The 19,811-nt window shown below is 34.4% G+C and overlaps 3 protein-coding genes across 3 annotated transcripts; 2 read left to right on the top strand and 1 right to left on the bottom strand.

Annotated features, from left to right (window-relative positions):
• LOC18598416 (probable LRR receptor-like serine/threonine-protein kinase At1g74360) lies at nt 2,870-6,543 on the top strand. Its single transcript, XM_018120856.1, has 2 exons — nt 2,870-2,875; nt 3,964-6,543. Exons 1-2 carry the CDS (start codon nt 2,872-2,874, stop codon nt 6,261-6,263), a joined length of 2,304 nt encoding a protein of 767 aa, XP_017976345.1. The 5' UTR covers nt 2,870-2,871; the 3' UTR covers nt 6,264-6,543.
• On the top strand, nt 7,456-8,349 carry LOC18598415 (dof zinc finger protein DOF3.5). The gene is made up of 2 exons (XM_018121296.1): nt 7,456-8,054; nt 8,112-8,349. Exons 1-2 carry the CDS (start codon nt 7,456-7,458, stop codon nt 8,317-8,319), a joined length of 807 nt encoding a protein of 268 aa, XP_017976785.1. The 3' UTR covers nt 8,320-8,349.
• On the bottom strand, nt 12,222-13,806 carry LOC18598414 (E3 ubiquitin-protein ligase PUB23). Its single transcript, XM_007027928.2, has one exon. It carries the CDS (start codon nt 13,625-13,627, stop codon nt 12,392-12,394), a length of 1,236 nt encoding a protein of 411 aa, XP_007027990.1. The 5' UTR covers nt 13,628-13,806; the 3' UTR covers nt 12,222-12,391.

Raw genomic sequence — 19,811 nt, 5'->3', positions numbered from 1 at the left:
TTTTTTCTCTGTTTTTTGTTCTTTTCTTATTCTCAGAATTTTTTTTTTTTCAAAATTTGGGGTGATTTTATTATTTTGAATATCTTTTTTCTTTTTCTTTGGGAAATTTTGCATTTTTTTTTTATTTTCTTGGATTATTATCCTGGATTGTTATGTAATTATGGGGGCTTGGAATTCTCTGTAAATCTTGAATTTTCTGATTATTTTTGTGTATGTTATTTAATTTTTTGATGGTCGGCTAATGTTTAGGCGTCAATGTCCAAGTGCAATGCAAAGCTCGCTTATGATTTCCTACAAATTAATCGAAACCCAAATTAATAAGAAAAGAAATACAGTTCAATATATTATTTAGCTATAGCCATATTTAAATTAATCAGTTTTAACCGACATTGGTTTAAGTTAATTAAAATTTACGTAATTTTAAGAAATATTTTTGTATATAATGAACTATCCTCACTAAATTTTAAAAAATATCATATTTATATATTAATTGCAATTTTTTCCAATACATATAAGCTTAATTGATAAAAAAAAAAAAAAGTCCCTTTTTGGGTAATGGTCGGTTGTCGTTAAATTCCAAGTTAGGCGTTCGGGGCAATGGTCATATGTTGACTTCTTGGATTCCTTATATTGACTTATCTACTTTGGTAACCGGTTACTTGTATTGGTTCATGGATTAATAATGCTACCTGCATTTTCCCAAAAAATAGGAAAATTATTTCATTAAAACAAAAGAAACAAAGCAATTTTCGTCATTTTTTTTATAAATATTTTAAATTTAAATTTCTCATCTGGCGATATCTAAATAATAAAAAGCAAACATATGTCTCAATAAAGTTTTTGTAATTGTTTACTCCATTTAATCTTTTAAAGGGGAGTATGAATTTTAATAGAAACCAAAATAGCTCTAATAATGTAATTTGCAGCACAATTAAACATTTCTTTACTGCAAAATGTAGCCTGTCCGAGTCCTTTGATCAATAGTAAATGCATGCATAGGTGGTAATTGGGTGAATTGGTCAAGTTTGAATTTGGTCATTTTGAGATGGGTTATTTGGATTTGATATTTGAGTTATTTTAATTCGACTCATTTCAAGTTCAAGTTCAAGTTATTGGAATGAATTATTTGAAAATAGATAATTTCAAATTATTTTAACTTCAAGTCAATTTGAGTTTAAATCATCCAACTCGAATCGAATTTGTAAGATAAAGACAAAGTTAAATACAAAATTGGAATCATTTAAAATTTAAAAAGCCTTAAGAACGTATATAAAAATTTATATATTAATTTAAAAAATATTCTAAGTCGATATCACTAAAAAAGAAGTATTGAGGATTAATATATGACTTACAAAAAAATTTTGTTAAAAGTTGCATAGGGTCATCCTATAAATTTAAAAAAATTAAAGAGAAAACTTTTGATAATCATAATAGTTAGTGAATGCATCACATGGGTTTGGACTTTGAAATGAAATATTGTTTTTAATTATGTTTTATGAGAAGTAGAGAACCAAGACAACAAAGTTTGTATCTTTTGCTAATTCCTTTAAAATTTTAAAATACAAAAATATAAGAGGAAAGTTTTTTCTCTTTGATGTTTTGATTTGAAATTAATATTATTTTCTTGGGCAATTTGGTACTAATATTTTTCTAAAACATATATTCTTTCCAAATCACAGACAGTGAATGGCTTATACATATGAAAAGAGAAAGAGGAAAAGGTAGGAATATAAGAAGATAATGTTGATGAAGAAAAGCTAAACAATTGCTCAAATAATAAAAAATAACAAAACAATATTGGAAGCATAATATTGTAGAATGCCTCGTGTGCACATTAATTTTCAATATCTAAATTAAACAAAAGGTTGATATTATTTTAAATACAGGATATATAATTTTTATGAAAGTTATCTAATTATAAATCTTATTTGATGTACTGATTTAAAATCATAATTCTCAACATAAGATTAAAATTATCTAATGTAGTAAACTTAGTTTAAAAGACCGAGAGATAATAAGAAGTGAATATATGTTTCTTAATTAGTTTACTCCTTTAGATTTCACTAAATATTATGTAATTTTTGTGAGTGATTTGTTGAAATAAAAAAACTTTTTTTTTCACATTTTTGAATAAATAAATGAAATGATAATCACATATTTTATAACTAAATAAATTTTTATAAAAAGTGATTAAAATAATTTTATGAATATTAGTTTTGCATTATGTTTAATTTTTTAATTAGAAGTGTTTTATTTGATCATATCAATGATATACTGATATTAATATTTTAATAAAATTTATAAAAATATGAATTATATATTTATATACATAAAAAAAAAGATAAAATTTGAGATCAACCAAAAAAAAATATTAATAGCATTATGTGCTATATGTTATTTGTTTGATACAATTTGAACCTTTTATTTATATGTGAAAGCAGAAAACCTGTATGGATGAAATACATATAAGACTTAGCTTATAAATATAGTAAATATAATGTTGATTAATTCAGTTAATCGATTTTAATTTCTTTTAACTGAATTAATTATTTTAATCGAATAGAAGTAACAGACTTTTATTGATTAAATGGAATTTTAACTCACTTCTACTCATTCCTAGTTAAGATGTATCTCAGTGCTTAATGAATATGGTCCTCTACAACCGGCTGGTCCGGTTGAACACTGCACAGTGACATTTCAACGCGTGGAACTGACTTTTCTTATACTATTTATGATTCTAGCAGGACCATTTCTTTCTCAGTTTCATGCTCGAGTGAACGGATTGCTCTGTTTGAAGAGAAACAAAATCATGTTAGAAGATCACAAGAACGAAGCACAGCGTTTCAGAGTTGTTCATATACTATTCTAATGATGGGTAAAAAACTAAAAATCCATATCTCATTTCTCTTTTCCTACACTTCCTTTGTGTTTATTACTCGTATTCATATATATGTATGCTACTTTTCTCTGCAATAATCGTATCATCAACTCAACATATTTTGTTTTTGGGTATATCATTTCTTGCTGCTGACTCTTGCTTTTTGGAAATGTTTTTTTTAATGCTTATTGTTATGAGGAGGACACTAGTGTGATTGATCTAGTCAATCAAACCAATAAAAGAAAAAAAAAATTAGCAAGCACGGCATAGAAATATAGAGTTACAACAATTTTGCTTAAGTTGATAAGAAAAAAAAAGGATTTTATTAAAGATATGCAGTCAAATCATAGAAATATTATAGTTTGTGGATGATGGTATTCACATGTTAAATTGGCTACGGGCCTTCTAAGTTTCAATGGAGCGAAGAGAAGGGTCAAGCTATTCACGGTTTTTGTTTTTGAAGATGATGGTGGTAATGGATGTACTCATTTCAAGCAAAGGTAAGATAGACGCACATGGCTTTGTAGGATTCAAGGCAGATCTGCTTTAGCAAAGCTAAGATTGGTGGCATTCATAATTAAGCCTGTCTTTTTGACGCTAATGACGAGAGTAAATCTGCGAAGTCGAAATTTTAATCTTTGGGTATCAGTTGGGTCTCTTTTTGCCTCCCGGAAATGTATGATGCAGGCAGTAGATGCTTCTCTCTGCCGTATATTGTTTCGTCGTAAAAGACTTGACTTGTTGGAGAACCTTATTTGGTACTATTTGTTGTATATAATGAAATCCAAGGACGTGGGATTGATCTAATTCCTTAGCAACGTATGCAATTATGACGCATTGCCTTAAAATATAGTTACCCTCGTGCTAAAGAAAACATAACAACTCCAAGGATTTGATTCCTCGAATAAAAAATTGCATGAATTCAACTTTCTAATGTCCTCATTTAATGAAACTTCGAATTGCTTTCAGAAGATTCTGTTAACTAGATTCCGGAGTGTGGGTACCCATTTTTAGTTCCAGTGGATTTGAGAGTCATCTTTTATATGAAACCTCAGAGCTGACATTATTGTTCTATGGAATTGCAGCAGGTACTGCTATGTCTGAACATTCTCTTGACACAGACAAAGAAATCCTGCTAAATCTGAAATCTTTTCTGGAAGAACGAAATCCCATAAACAGAGGAGGGTACGAGAAATGGAACCAAACGAGCTCGAATCCATGTGACTGGTACGGAATCTCATGCTCTCTGGACGGGGCAAGAGTAACTGGTATAGACCTCTCTGACAACCGAATCTCTGGGGAAATGTTCCAGAGTTTCTCAGCCTTAAACCAGCTTCGATACCTTGATCTCTCAAAGAACACGCTACAGGGAAAAATCCCTGATGACTTGAGTAGATGCCACAACCTTGTATACCTCAACCTATCACATAACGTCTTAGCAGGTGCGTTGAACTTGGCTGGGTTGACCAGTTTAGAGAAGCTTGATTTGTCCACAAATCGGTTTCTTGGGGACCTGCGGCTTAGTTTCCCAGCAATTTGCAACAATCTAGTTGTTGCAAACCTTTCAATAAACGATTTCACGGGTAGAATTGATAACTGCTTTGATGGGTGCAAGAATCTGCAGTATCTGGACTTGAGCGCCAATGATTTTACTGGTTACCTCTGGACTGGGTTTTCAAGGCTTGCAGAGTTCTCAGTTTCTGAAAACTATATCACCGGGCCAATTTCTGCATCTAGTTTTGAGGAGAATTGTAGTCTTGTAGCTTTGGACTTATCTGAAAACAATATCCAAGGTGAAGTTCCTATGCAGATTTCGAATTGCAACAATTTGGTTGTCCTAAATCTCTGGGGAAACAATTTTATAGGGCCAATTCCCTTACAGATAGGATCGATTTTGACCCTGGAAGGCTTGTTATTGGGTGGCAACAGTTTTTCTAGAGTGATTCCAGAAACCCTTTTGAATCTGAAGAACTTGGCGTTTTTAGATTTGAGCAGGAACAATTTTGGTGGGGAAATACAGGATATTTTTGGCAGATTTACGCAATTGAAATATCTTGTACTTCAGGGGAATTTATATACAGGTGGTATAGTTTCTTCTGGCATTCACAGGCTACCCAACATCATTCGGTTAGACTTGAGCTACAACAATTTCTCCAGCTACTTGCCTGTTGAAATCTCTCAAATGCTAAGTTTAAAGTTCTTGATCTTGGCCTACAATCAATTTAATGGTACCATACCACCGGAGTATGGAAACTTATCACAGCTACAAGCCCTTGATCTCTCCAACAATGGGCTCATTGGATCAATTCCGCCTGCCCTCGGAAACTTGAGCTCTCTCTTATGGTTAATGCTTGCAAACAACTCACTCACTGGTGAAATACCGCGTGATATTGGAAACTGTGGTAGCTTATTTTGGGTAAACCTTGCTAACAACCAACTTTCCGGGGCAGTTCCTCATGAGTTAACAAACATCGGAAGAAATGCTAGTCCAATATTTGAATCAAATCGGCAGAGTGACCACATGATTGCTGGTCCGAGTGAGTGCTTGATGACACAGAGGTTGCTTAGTGTAGACGGATATACACCTTTTGGTTCTATATACACCATTCCTACTAGGAAAATTTGTAGAAGGATGTGGAATCAGCTTCTGAAAGGATATGGCTTTTTCCCAGTATGTGCTATGGGTTCATCAGTGAGGAGATATCAAATCTCAGGATATATTCAACTTAGCGGGAATCAACTAACAGGTGAGGTCCCTCAAGATATTGGTAAGATGAAGAATTTTAGTGTGTTACAATTAGGTTCCAATGAATTCTATGGGAAACTGCCTACAGAGATTGGAAATCTGCCAGTTATAGTCCTAAACATCTCCGGGAACAGATTTTCAGGCCAAATTCCTATAGAAGTTGGGAATATGAAATGCTTAAGGAGTCTTGATTTGTCACGCAACAATTTTTCGGGCACAATGCCCATGCAGCTTAATAACCTGACTGAGCTGAGCAATTTTAACATTTCATTCAACCCACTCCTTACTGGCAGAATTCCAGAAAGAGGGCAATTAGGAACATTCGGGAAAGAGTCCTTCCTGGGAAATCCACTGTTGCACATTCCATTGTTCGACTTGGACGATCAACTTCCACCACCACCACCACCATCAAACTGGCAGGGTGAAAATGAAATTGGAATGGATGGAGATGGCTTGAACTCTGGAAATGGATTTAGTTGGGAAGCGTTGTTGACGGGGTATGGATGTGGAATGGTATTTGGAGTGGCGGTGTTCTATATTACTTTTCGAAAAGGTAAACCAAATTGGTTTGTCACCATGGTTGATGGCATCCATCAATGGAAGGCACGAAAACGGAATGCTTCTCGCAGAGGTGATTGAAGAAGGATTTAGTCAGTGAGAGTGGTGTACCAAGGTTTGTCTTACATTTGTGATTCTGAGTTCAAGCTGATTGTTAGCTCTGTGCATAACAATACCAGCAGTAAAGTATTGGCTGATGACCACTTTGAGATGTGTAATTGAGATGCTGTAACTAATGTATTTACTCCTTTTCAAAAAAAAAAAAAAAAAACCAATGTATTTACTCTTTCATGTCCCCTGCTTTAGTATATCAGTTTGAGATCCTTCTGAATCTCCTTAATTAATGTCATAAAGCTATAACCCTTTTACAAAGAGAAATGAAGTAGCTGGAGATTATATACTAGCATTTGCCAAAGATGGCATAACATAATTGATTAGATCCTCATTAAGGGTCCATGTTGATCAGTGCTCTAGTCTATATATATAGATATGCATCAAATTAGGAACTGCTTAGAGATAGTGTTTTCAGATATGTGTCTTCAATTTCTTCAGCATTGTGATAAAATGCGTATACATGAAACCTGTAAAAGCTACATGATCCAAGAAGCGCATGATCCCAGAGATCCTCTGTTAAAGTCATCATTCTACCGGCCAAAGACATTCCTTTGTTAGGAAACACACTAGCCACGTGCATTGCACGTGTGCATCTGTTTTATATAATCTGTTCAATCTGTGAATCCCCTGCTAGGGGGGGTTTTACCTGAAAGGAGGACATTAACATCTCTGCATTTGGGTTAAGTGAGGGTGTCATTAACGAGCTTATTTATTTTTCATATCTAGGTTGTCTGCCGCTGAAAGAAACTTGATTGTGCCTCTCGAGGCATTTGCTTCCTTTACCCCCTTCATTCCCATCTATGGCATCGTGCCACGTGTGACAAACACCGACACACTGTATTAGCCTATGGGACTATCACACACCACCCGTCATCCTTAACGGCACCGGAACCCCAACTTGCCTAACACACTCTCATGTGCATGGCTGCACGCACGTTTCCAAGGCCCCATAAGCATTCATGTGCCCTCAAACCAACTCAACCAATCCATTCATGTGCTTGATTGCTCACACATTTCCATTTCCCCTTATAACTCTCTTGACATTGTTTGCTTTTCTTCAATTGAACCTCTCTCTCTCCAACTCCCCCAGAGAGAGAGAGTGTGTCTAAGTGCGCGCTAGCTTTCTTGATGAAGGGTATGCATTTCAAGGCAAATGGTTATGGAGAGAGGATGGAAGCCTAGTGTGGAGATTTCACCAAATTGTCCACGGTGCGGTTCTTCAAATACCAAGTTCTGCTATTACAACAATTACAGCTTAACTCAACCAAGGTACTTCTGCAAAGGCTGTAGAAGATATTGGACTAAAGGAGGATCACTTAGGAACGTGCCAGTTGGAGGTGGCTGCCGGAAAAACAGAAGAGGTAAGTCCTTAAGGCTACCAACTGATGGTGTGCCCTCTAAGGGATTGTCATGTGGGGTACTTCCACCTGAGTCAATTGGGCATTCCTATGGTAACAAAGTGAATGCCTCTGCTGAGTCTAATAGCTCCTCGGCGATGTCTGATGGTTCTCAAATTGATCTGGCACTCGTTTATGCAAACTTCTTGAACCAACACGCAGAAAACAAGTCTGGTTTTGAAGTGTCAGATCAGTTGCCTAGTGAATTTGATCCATCTCTAGAGTTTTCAAGCTTATCCAACACAAACATGGATTCAAGTATTCAGCTAACAGAAGAAAATGGTCTAATTGGATGCTTCACTCGCTCTGACTTGTCCACTGAAAATCATTTGAGCAACAATGATCGGGCATACTATTCTGGATTTGAATCAGTTCACAAGCATCAAGATAGAGTTCAACAATGTACATGTCAAGAAACAAGTAACTATGCATTGCCACCGTTGCCGGGGGATGATTTATCCTCTCAAGAAACACCGTGGACGAATTCTAATTCCTCGATGAGTCAAACCTTGCTAGCAACACAAGAGCCAGTTCTAGGACCTGAAGTTCACGATCCAAATCTATTGTTTGGTAATTGGAGTCTATTTGATTTGTCTGGTGATGATGCTTTCTTCAGGATTCACTAGCCTTTGCTATCAATGTTTTTAATTTTTTTTTGTTCTCCAGTTTTGTCTGTTTTTCTCCTTATAAGAATGTATAGAATCGAAAGAATTGAGATGAAATAATATCAGTATATGAACAAAGTATAAGTTCAAAGAATTTAAAATAATTAACAGCAAATTAGTGAAGTTGAAGGACCTTATGTTTTACTTACAAATAGATATTACAATTCATAATTTCAAGAATTAGGCTCAGAGCAAAATCTGTGGTTCCTTAAATTAACGCAGAGTTCGTTGGTTAAGAAAATAACATCATTGGTTAATATTTCAAACTTAGATCATTTTGAAAGTGCAAAAATGTTTACCATGAAAAGTATGTTTGTTAAGGGTAACTTATCACAACATGAATAAAATATGTTTTTCTTTTATCTATGAGGAAAGTAGGAAGCCAATAGATAACATTTTAGGTACAAGCATTATATATATACACACAGCATCCTTTTCTATGATGTGCGTGTATGTAAATTAATCCTTGTTGTTTAAGAAATGAAATACAAATACTGGCAGCCTATTGGATTATTTAGAGGTAACGCCTCCTTCATAACATGCCGATAATTGCAATTCAAACATAAAAAAATTACAAATAAATTCCTTGTTAAGTAAACGCTAGCAAGGAATAATGGGCAAGCGAGGGAGCTTTGACCAGGGTCCTGTTCATCCTGTAGATGATGAAGGCTGGAACGGGGGGCTGCGCTCCACATATTAATATCAACAACACAGTGTTTTCGTTTTTTATCATGCAGTTGGGGCTCTCTAGACCATCTCCAAATTTGAAAAATTCAATAGCAGGAATCAAATTCAAACTTCTCTTAGCTATCTCATTCTATCAATAATTCAAAAGCTCATTTGTTGGTGACAGAAATCTAAAGTTTCAAACTTCCCTTGCACAGTCCATTGGGATTGACAAAACCAATGGTGGTAGCTAGCTTCACATGATCCTAGAAGCACCCAAGATCCAAGAATAACGAAAACTACCTCTCCCAAATCGCAATCATATTAGTGTTGACAATATTCACAGAATAAAGAGTCCACAACTTTGATTAAATCTATCTTTGAACAAAACAAAATGATACTAAAATGGTGTATAACATGTAAGGTTTCTTTAGTTTATGTATGTGTGTAGTAATAAAATATAATAGTAGTTAATAAATCATCAAAGGACGCTGCATAATTCATCGTTGGAGTAGGGTACAATTAATCTAATGATGTCATAGTTAGAGATGAGACGTGGTCGATTGTGGATGTTTCATGAATCAGAAAAGTCGTCCGACGGTGAGCTGAGGGTCTGCTAATTCTTGGTGTGTCGTAGCCGTAGCCTTACCATGTGCAAGTTGTGTCTTGCTAGCGGCAGTGTTAGCTGGGCATTTAGTTTGACCACAAGGTGCTTGTTACCGTCAGATTTTTCTTATTTTGGTTCAGAAAATAATAAATGAGTCGTTGGCAATTTCATGACCAAGTTTAACCATAAATTAAGAGATACTAGTACAAAGCGTATGGCTAATTCTAGTCTTAATATATTAATTAGCTGCATATATGGATGTATGATGTTATTCCATTTGAACTTTTATAATTTAATTTCTCATGAACTAAAATGGCTCAAGGATATGATTAATGTTAGTGATTTTTTAGATAAGAAATTTTGCAATGCATGCATGGAAATTAAGTTAAGTAATTACTTCTCGTCCTGTTCAATATTTGACACCATTTATGTTCTAGCTGTTCAACATTATTATTATTTTCTTTAGTGGTTGAAGATAATTCGAGGGAGCTAGGTGCGGCCACCTCTTACCAGGTATGATCATATAGGAGTTAGGGAAGCTATGCTAATTGGGGAAGCCTTGACTCTTTTTAATTAACTATACATTAATATTTTTTTCTAGGATGTCAATCAATAAATGTAATTTAAAGATTAGGCTTCGTTCATTATTATTTTTGTTACTTAATTTTTTGTCTTCATTTCTTTTTAACTTGGGGAAAGGGGATTTGAATGCTGCCAATAGAAAACCAAAAAGAAGATGAAAACCAAAAAGAAAAAGAAACAGTAAAGCAAATTGGACATTTTCATCTATAATTTAATTTGGGGTGTGAGCTAATGGAAGCTTGATTTCATTGCTAAAATAGGTTGGTAAACTCAAAACCAGCGGTTTCTGACTCGTCACACAACTTGCCACAAGAACATAAAAGAAAATTGAAAGCAAAAGCAGAATGTGTAATTTGAAATTTACATACGTGATCAAATGAAAGAAAATTGAAGAGTATGCTGTGCAATTAAATATAGAAAATGCATGCATGCATGCATCTGAAACGAATTAGGTAAGCACTATTATTAATTTCTATGAGAAATTAAGAAAGAAATCAAATGCAAAATGTTTGTCATGATAACATATAGTGCAAGTAAAATCAATCAGTGTAATTTCCCCTTGTGTTATAGAACTCGTCGGTGGTAGAGCTAGAAAAGGTAAAAGATTGCTGGCTTAATTGAAATTGCATGCATGAAAGTGAAAGGACGCTGCCTCTTCTTTTTCCATTTTGATTAGGCTGGACTCGGTCTCTGGACCCCAGCCCCAGCTCCATGTCGTTTAACTGATGCATGAACCATGGTTGACGTCCGTAATATTAAAAGAGTGAACGCTGACCTCCGCCGACGCCACCACCGGCCCACCTGCACCTGTTTCATTTCAACGCTGGCTTGCACCCAACTTTTGTGCACCCGAGGAAAAGTAATATGTGAACTCAATTTCTCAAAACCTTTAGGGCCTGCATTTGTCTCTGGAAGATGCTTAATTTCTCCGCCGGAGACCGTTGTCACCAATTTGTTAGAAATGTTTTCCGAGGCTCTATCGAATTTGGAAAGTATTCACATGGGAATGTAAAGGATATACATTGAGCTAACGCATGGGAGAAAAATCAAATAAACGGCATAACCATATCCACATATTAATGTATGGATATTTACAAGAGAAAGCATATCTTTGTGTACAAAACAAGAAAAAGAAATAGAAAGCATGTTTGGTTAACTAATGATGGAAAATTAACAAATATATTAAGGCACGCAAGGCTTGATTAAAAGTTTTCTATTTTTATCCTTGTTCTAACAAATTTGGTGGGAAAAAGCAAAATAAGTCTTAATAATAATCATCTACTCTCCTTTGCTCTTGTTATCCTTGATTCCTTTCTCTTTTGAAAAACATAATTCGATTGATTATTAACAATGAAAACATAAATGCCACTTCGAATCTACTATCAAAAACCACTAATGGTAGACTTGGTATGACATTATAGTTACATGGCATTGGCACTGCCATATAAGCACGGGGAACACCAAACATTACACTGGCCAAGAATACACATTTAGCAGCAACCCCAAAAGGATCCCCAATAAGAACTGTGACAAAACAATTCTCCTAGTCAATACAATCCAAATATGGTTCAATAAAGCTTGTCCTTTCATCTTAATTTGCCTTCGTTTCTTTCTTTCTTTAATTAACCATCTAAACAGGGAATATTACCGAATTAGATCAGGTCAATAGCAACCGATTGTGGAGAGGTATAAAAGAAAAATTAACAAAAAAAATAAAATAAATAAATATGCATGTGGCTTTAAGGCAGATCAATCATTTATCAAATATATTATTCAAAGCAGTGCTCAAGCAGCAAAATCTTAACAAATTAAAATCTTCTCAATTTAATTTACTGTGTTATACAAAGATTAACTCTTTAATCTCAAAATTAAAAAAAAATATTCCTTCAACAAGCAATTAAACGAGCTAGGCAAATGATGAATTGATGCCAAATTGAGTTAATTAACAACTTGTCAATAAGTTGTGAAGTGAGTATCCAATCAATTTTCCAAACATAGAACAAAATTCTTTTGCCAAAAATTATGCAATTTTGTGCAGGCACTAGTTTTTTTGCCCGTGCATGCTGCTTTTGATATTTAATTTTCTCAATGAACAATTATGTACATAATTATATTGTAAAAGAAAGAAGAAAAAATGGAAAATCCTTTGAGTCTTTCTGATCTATAGTTTTCTCCTTCTCAAGCTGGATAGGAAGAGAGCAGATTGATTGGTATGCAAGGAGAATTCTTCCATGCTTTAGCATGCAACTTAAGCACCTCTCTGGCCCTCTCTTTAGTCTTGTATCCACAATCCACTTGAAGCACCAAGCACAATTTAGCCACAACACCTAATTGCAGCATCTCGTGAAGCACATTGGAAGTGGCACAGAACTTGGAAATAGACAGCAGAATTCTCACTGCCCTTTCACTTGCAACCAGGGAAACCCTAAGTATTTTCTTTGAAACAATTGCAAGCCCTGCTCCATGCCTTAGCAGCTCGGCTCGTCCTTCGGCACATCCACATAGTGCATCCAGCACTGTTAATATCATCTCACAAGCCCTTCTCTCTGATGAATCAAGAAGCAAGTCAATCAAGACAGATACCGCGCCGGCTTCTGCTGCCTTAATCTTGTTTCTTCCCCATGGGCTAATGCTGACCAGCAACTGTAGAGTAGCTTTTGAGGCTTGCTGAGAAATTTGATCGCGCAAAACTTGAATCAATTCGACGAACAATTCAGGTCTCAAGCTGATGAGTTGCATCGGATCAGCTATCTCCAGCATGGACTTCAACAACAATATTGCATAAGCCCGAGACTCGTAGCTTCCACGTTGCATTACTCTCGTTAAGGAGACTATGAAATCACCATTTTTGCGCATGAGATTCTTGAGAGCAGCTTCTGAGAGTTGGAGATTGTAGAGAATGCTTAAAGCCTCATCAGTTGGTCTTGTTGACTCAAACTCGTTATCAAATGATTCTTCAGCTGCAGTAAAATCGTAATTGCTTACAATTGAAGCCAAGAACTCAACTGCGCCTGAACTTTCCATGCATCTTTTGTTTGTAGTATTCTCAGAAGCTATCGATTGTAGCCTCCTAAGACAACTTATCTGTTGATGTGGTGACGTGGCATCATTGAGGAGCTTGGTTATCTGAGCTTTGCTGATGGGTGGCTTTGGCGTTGGGATTCTTTCGATTCCATGGGAAGCATTTAACATGCACCAAGATTGAATCAACCTCCTCAGGGTATGATTTGGGGTGAGGTCGCAGTCTGTAATAACTTGCTTTGTAACCGGACATGTGGTGTTCTTCCCTGAAAACAACCATTTCTCGATGCTCTCCCTGTCGTATGTAATCCCGGTTGAAACCGTAACAGGATCCTTCATAATCTCAAGAGAAATGGGGCAGATAAAAAATGGAGGAACATCAATTTCATCCATTCTGAAACCACACAAGAAGCTTGAAACCAAGATTTCAAGAAAAACCCGGACAAGAAAAAGCAAAAGTTTGTATAAAACAAGAGCTGAGAATCGGATTGAAGGAGGTTGAATTGGAGCTGTTGAAGATCTTGTTGGTATGAACTTTGAAGACGAATTGGAGGATGACTCAAAGGGGTTAGATTATATATATACATGGTATTTGGGGGGGGGGGTGGTTTGAGAGAGGTTTTTCAAAACCTGAGAAAGTCAAAAACACGGAAATGGGTTTGCAAAGCGCTTAAGACTTTTCCAAGGTATTTGAAAGGCTCAAGGATGACAACTATAACGACTACTAGTACAACTAATACTTTGCCAGGTGCTGAATGGCTCAGAGTTTTATATAATTTTGGCATATGCTTCAATTGCAAATACAACTAGCATAATTACCACCCTTTTGACTTTCTCTGTCTAGAACACGTGGTCGATCTTATCGGAGTTTCTCGCTCTACCTCGTGCTTTTTTTTTAACTCAAAACGTCATCAACTGCCGACAAATTCAAATGGGGACGCCGCATTTGGCTGCGTCAGCCCATGCTACAACACTCCTTGGTTTTTACTCTCTTGGTTGTCCACCTCTTTTGACCGGCCAAGTTCTCTCTGGACAAAAACAATAAATAAAGAAGATTCCTACCTTTTGTTTTTATTTTATTTTCTAGGATAGATTTATCATTTATTTGGGTTTTCTTGGCTGTGTGACTGATGAGGATGATCAATATCATTCTGTCTTCATTAACTTAATCTAATGGGAGGTCAGAAGCATCTGATTATAAAATGGGAAAAAAATAATAATTAGAAAACCTCGTCTAAGGAAAAGGGATATTTCAACATAATAACCCTAGCTACCCTGTATACCAAATTTAAGGGTAATGATGAGATAATGTTTTTCCTTTCTCCCCTCCATCCTTGAGGAATTGGAATGTGTCTTAGATTTTGCCATTCTACATTGGGGTAAAAGTTATGTGATTCATTTTGGTCATTTGTGCAATTCTCCCGAAAAGTAATCGTAATGGTATCTATTATTGGCATATTAAGACTTTTGGAATAGGTAAGCACAATTACTAGATCAACTACGTTTGCAAGGAAGAAGTAAACGATTATTTAAGTTTATCATTTATTTAATGTCCTTAGACCATATAGTTTAGATATGCTTAAACATATACTGTGTATCTATATTTATTGAATGCTCACTAATAGCGAGATTACTGATATATTTTTGTACCATTGATAATACTGTTGTTTCTCTTGGGAAATTTTTGTTTATGGGTGACGTGTGAGGAATGTATAGAATATGCCATCTCTCTTTTTCTGACAATTTTGTTCAGGGGAGGCAGAGAACATTGGGTGCTAGAAAGGATGGTCATGTTGACCCCCTATATTTTGTACAGGCAGTAAATTGGTTGGTCTTTTTGGTATTTGTACAGTTATTAAATATAATAAATTTCGTATGCTTTAAAAAAAAACGTATATATATATATATATATATATTATAAAAACAAAAACTTTATGATTAGAATGTAAATGTTACATGATTAGACTATTATTTAATTTCTTTTTTTTTTGACACAATATATTATAAGTTTCTTATGTACAAAAGGGATGTATGAAAAGCAAACCTCTTTTAACTTTTAATATTTTTTTTCCTTGAGAATTAGGATGAATTAACTTTGTTATTACTCGGCTGAGGTAGGGTTTTCCCTTCTTGTGCTTTTCAGCTTGGGTTACCTTATGCTAGCAGGAAGGGGTCTCTGTTTCTCATGTGTTGTTATGCTTTGTTACTGTCCTAAGGTAGTTTTTTGTAATGAAATCAATATTTCTGGTTTTTTTTTTTTTAAAAAAAGTGAATTTGAGTCTGTTTCAATATCTAGAACAATTCATACTTCTTCTTATTTAAATAATAGTCTAAGTTTTTTTAAAAAAAACAAAACTCTATCAACTACATAACCACGCAAGCAATCAAAATCAGTGATAAACATAGTTTTATTTTTTTCTCTGACGTAAACAGTAAGTTTAGCACACAGCTTGGAAAAACTTTTGAATAAGAATGAGGCATACATGTTTCATGCAATGTCCCGCCGGGCCACAGAAGTGATCTCCTTGGCTAGTGGCTACCCTTATCTTTATCTAAACACTACTTTATTATTTTAAAAAAATTTTCTCCACATAAACAAAAAACTAAAGAAAGAGAAATTCGCACCCGCATATCACACACGTAAGTGGTTGCGTTACACGTCGGGGCCAGCCGCCAGCCAACTCAACGCTAAAACCAAAGCATATCATTTTCTCAACTCAATAACTTACCCATGTTGTTTTCCCAGCCGTGTTTGGGCAGTGTTTTGTCTTTGCCACGACTTAAGACTCGTTATATGTTAGAGATAGTGATGAATTTAAAGTTTTACATTAAAGGTGATTAAGAATGTGATTTATGTATTTTAAGTTTTATATATATAATAATAAAAAAATTAAAAAACTGTTACTACTTTAACTCTATTGTTAATTACAGACAAATCTGGATCCACCATCCACTCACCTTTTTTTTTCTTTTGCTTTTTTAAGTTTGTTAGAAGAAGATAAAACCTTATATAATATAAAATTTTAAATCTAAATTATATATTAAAAAATCTTAAATATATATATAAAGTAAATTTTAATCTTATTGATAATCTTTTTGTTTCCTACAGATTTTTTGTTTTGCTGCAGGCGACTGTATGAATAGGAAGTCATTTTTTGTTCTTCTTGTTACTTTTCATAATCCCATGGATCTTGGGACTACTTGTGAGAGTCTGGATCCCTTCATTATATTTTTTTAATACTTCTTTTATTTTCTCATGGTAAGATTTTAGTATCTCTGGAGAATAATCCCATGCAAATGAATTATAACAGATAAAAGATATGCATTGGCCAAATACGGTACTCCTGGTTTTAACGGTGGCTCTGATATTTTATCTATTAGTATAATTCATAAGACATATTTAAGATTTTTTTTTTATAATTAGGGGAGGGGAATTTGAACCTGCTCTTTAGGATCACAAACCAATGAGATAAATGTTCGGGTGCAATGTTTAAAATTATAAAAAGAATTTTTTGTTTTTTAGAACTGATCTTATATTTTACATTGAATTCCTTCATATTTATAGACAAATGATCATATATAAGACAAACTAGTTAGATAAATTTTAAAAAATAAATAACAGTATTATAGTATAAGTTTAATTTTTAATTAAATAATAGTGTTATATAATAAATTTAATTAAATAGAGTTTGTCTAATTATTTTAATAGAGTTGTTATGAGTTCAAGAAATGTTCATATATAAGCCCCACCAAAGAGAAATAATAAAGAGGAAATTGAATTGTTAGAACTTCGAAGAAGTTATTAATTATTCTTTAATTTCTCATCTTTTTGGGTTGAATTTTTTTGGAAGGCAACCCACCAACTCAATGCCAAGTGGTTACAAAAATGAGTGGTGTATAATGTTAATAAGAAACAACACATGGTTTGAATTTTACATTTTCAAAATCAGAATTTCGCCTTCGGAAAATTTGTCCACCCCTTTGTCAAAGCAAACGGTACTTTTCCTTATTTAAAGCTGTCCTATCACTGTAGTAAATGCACCTCAGAAAACGTTTCCCCCTGAGAACCCCCAAGACGAGTAGCCTGACTCAACAATCTCTAGTCTCCAAGATGAAGTTGCCCTTCTCATTCCTATAATCTCCTCCTCCAGGAAATTAAAATGAACATTCTTTTTCATTGTTTGAGTATCTGATTTGATTAAGCATAGCTGGGATACGGGCTTGACATGGAATTAAAGTTTTTTTATGGGTTTACACGCTAAAACTTATTGATTTTTTAAATTTAATTTAATATTTGAGAAAAGAAGGTATTCCAAGGGGAGTATTGAACCAATTTAGTGAATGATTTTATAGTTACCAAAATCATTGAAATTGCTTAAAAAATTTATATTCAACTTCTCCTCAAGTGGGTTTTTTTATTCAAATATTTACATACAGATCTACATTTTTATTGTAAAAATATAATTGTCGAGTGAAAAAAGATTTTACTCATAAACTTAAAATTTATGACATCTTTTAGTAACGTGAGACGTGTAGTATCAATGAAAATTCATGATAATTGTATCATTTTGAGGTTAATAGGTAAATTTAAATATTTAATAAATACTAACAATTGAATTAGTAAACTTAAGATTTAGAAAATTTTAAACCATATATTAATAAAACTTGACTTATCTCAATTATCATTGATAAAAATTTGGGTTTGGAAAAAGTGAGCAAAAGATTATGTCACTTTGCTTTTAATTAAAACTGCAATGATATTAATGGAAAACTGAGGAGAATAAAAAGAAGCCGAATGAATAATTATTGGGTTTGCCATACTGGGGTGGTTAAATTTTCTCAATTGGGAAATTGATTCCCCCTTTACCAAGACATTTCCTCAGGTGCTATGAATTTGTAGTGCTAGTTGTTACGATGATTATTAAATTCGAAAACTATGGTTTTGGACCAAATTGATGTCTTTTCAAATCAAGGGCCCTCGCCCCTCGGGAATCACGTGAGCCTTCGTGTTCTACCGCCTCTTTCACTCACGTGCTAAATTGACCTCGTCCGTGCTAATCCTTTCTCTCTGTCCGTTTTTTTTTAGTAACCGCTCGCGTGAAAACGGAAGAAAAGTATCTAATTTTTCATTCGTCTTCTTATTTTATTTTCTTTTAGTCACAAGAATTAGAAATTCAAGAGTATTTATAACTTTTTGACAAATGGTAAATACATATGGGTGCTTATTTAAATATTTACGTTTAACATAAAAAACTCAAGCATAATTAAAAATAGATATCAGTATGCCCTACCCACTCGTTTGAAACTTTGAATTGAGGAGAGGATGGTTGCAAGCGTAAATAATTAAGTGCACCAGAATCAAAAAAGAAGTGCTAAAAAATTATAGAAACGGAACATGTAAATTTTGAACGTGCAAGTCAGATCTGGTAATGGTCAAGTTATTCATAAAATTCAATTTTTTTTTAGGATACCTTTCGCTATCCCATAGGCAAGTCCACTCCCATTTTAAGAAAGAAAAATCAATTTAGTGTTTTTTTAATACAATGATAATGAATGCATATGTGGCCTAAATTTATCATCAATAATATTTGATATTACAATTTCTTAACTGAGATTCTTTGAATGGCGGTTGAGGTTTCCGTACAAAAAACCTTACCCCCACCATTGTGGATGATAAAACTAGGAAAAAAGTCAAATTAAGGGAAGAATCTTGCAGCGACCTTTCTGGGGATGGCTCGTTTGTCATGCATGACAACCTTTCTTTCAAGGAGGTATTAATGTTGTCCCATGATGATGTGCTCTTTTCTGAAGATAACATATGCCCAGATGAGGAGATAGAGAATGTCAATCGTGAGGCGGACAGTAGCGAAACTGAGGAAAATCCTGACGACTTTAGGTTTGAAATAGTAGGCGGCATCTCCTTCATTCTGATCTAAACAGGAAACAAGAAGAGCTAGCTAGGCGGTGGCACAAATCGGTTATCGTGCGGATTCTTGGTCGCCCAATATCATATAGGCTTCTACGTGATAGAATTGCTGTTCTCTAGAAACCTAAAGGCAGATATGGTGTGGTGGATCTCGACGATGAAAGCTATCTTGTGAAGTTTATGGAAGAAAGCGATTATCTTCGAGTCCTTCTCGATGGCCCTTGGATGGTACCAGGCCATTATCTAATGGTTAATCCATGGACACCGACTTACATGAGGGGATCCAATGACTTATCTGACTTATCCGTTGTCGCGGCATGGGTGAGATTCCTAGAGATGCCAGTACATTATTACCACAAATCGATAATAAGGTAGATAGCTATTAGAGTAAGATTTTAGTGGATTGATATGATTGTATAAAGTATAGATTTCAAAATTTTTTTTAATAAAAAAAGTAAATAATTCAATTATACAAGCGAAAACACATATTATTATTATTGCAAGTAACATAATCACATCAAATAAAAAAATAAGAATATAATAAGTAAGAAAAATCATACATTTTATTTTGAGATTCTTATTTCGGACACCACCATACTAATGAATGATTTCTCGACTACACAAGTTTACCACTTATTCTTCAATAATATT

Source organism: Theobroma cacao, chromosome 5 (assembly GCF_000208745.1).
Source record: "Theobroma cacao cultivar B97-61/B2 chromosome 5, Criollo_cocoa_genome_V2, whole genome shotgun sequence".
Taxonomy (NCBI): Eukaryota; Viridiplantae; Streptophyta; class Magnoliopsida; order Malvales; family Malvaceae; genus Theobroma; species Theobroma cacao.
Note: the sequence above shows the minus strand (reverse complement) of the source record. Positions and strands in the feature narration are given on the sequence as shown.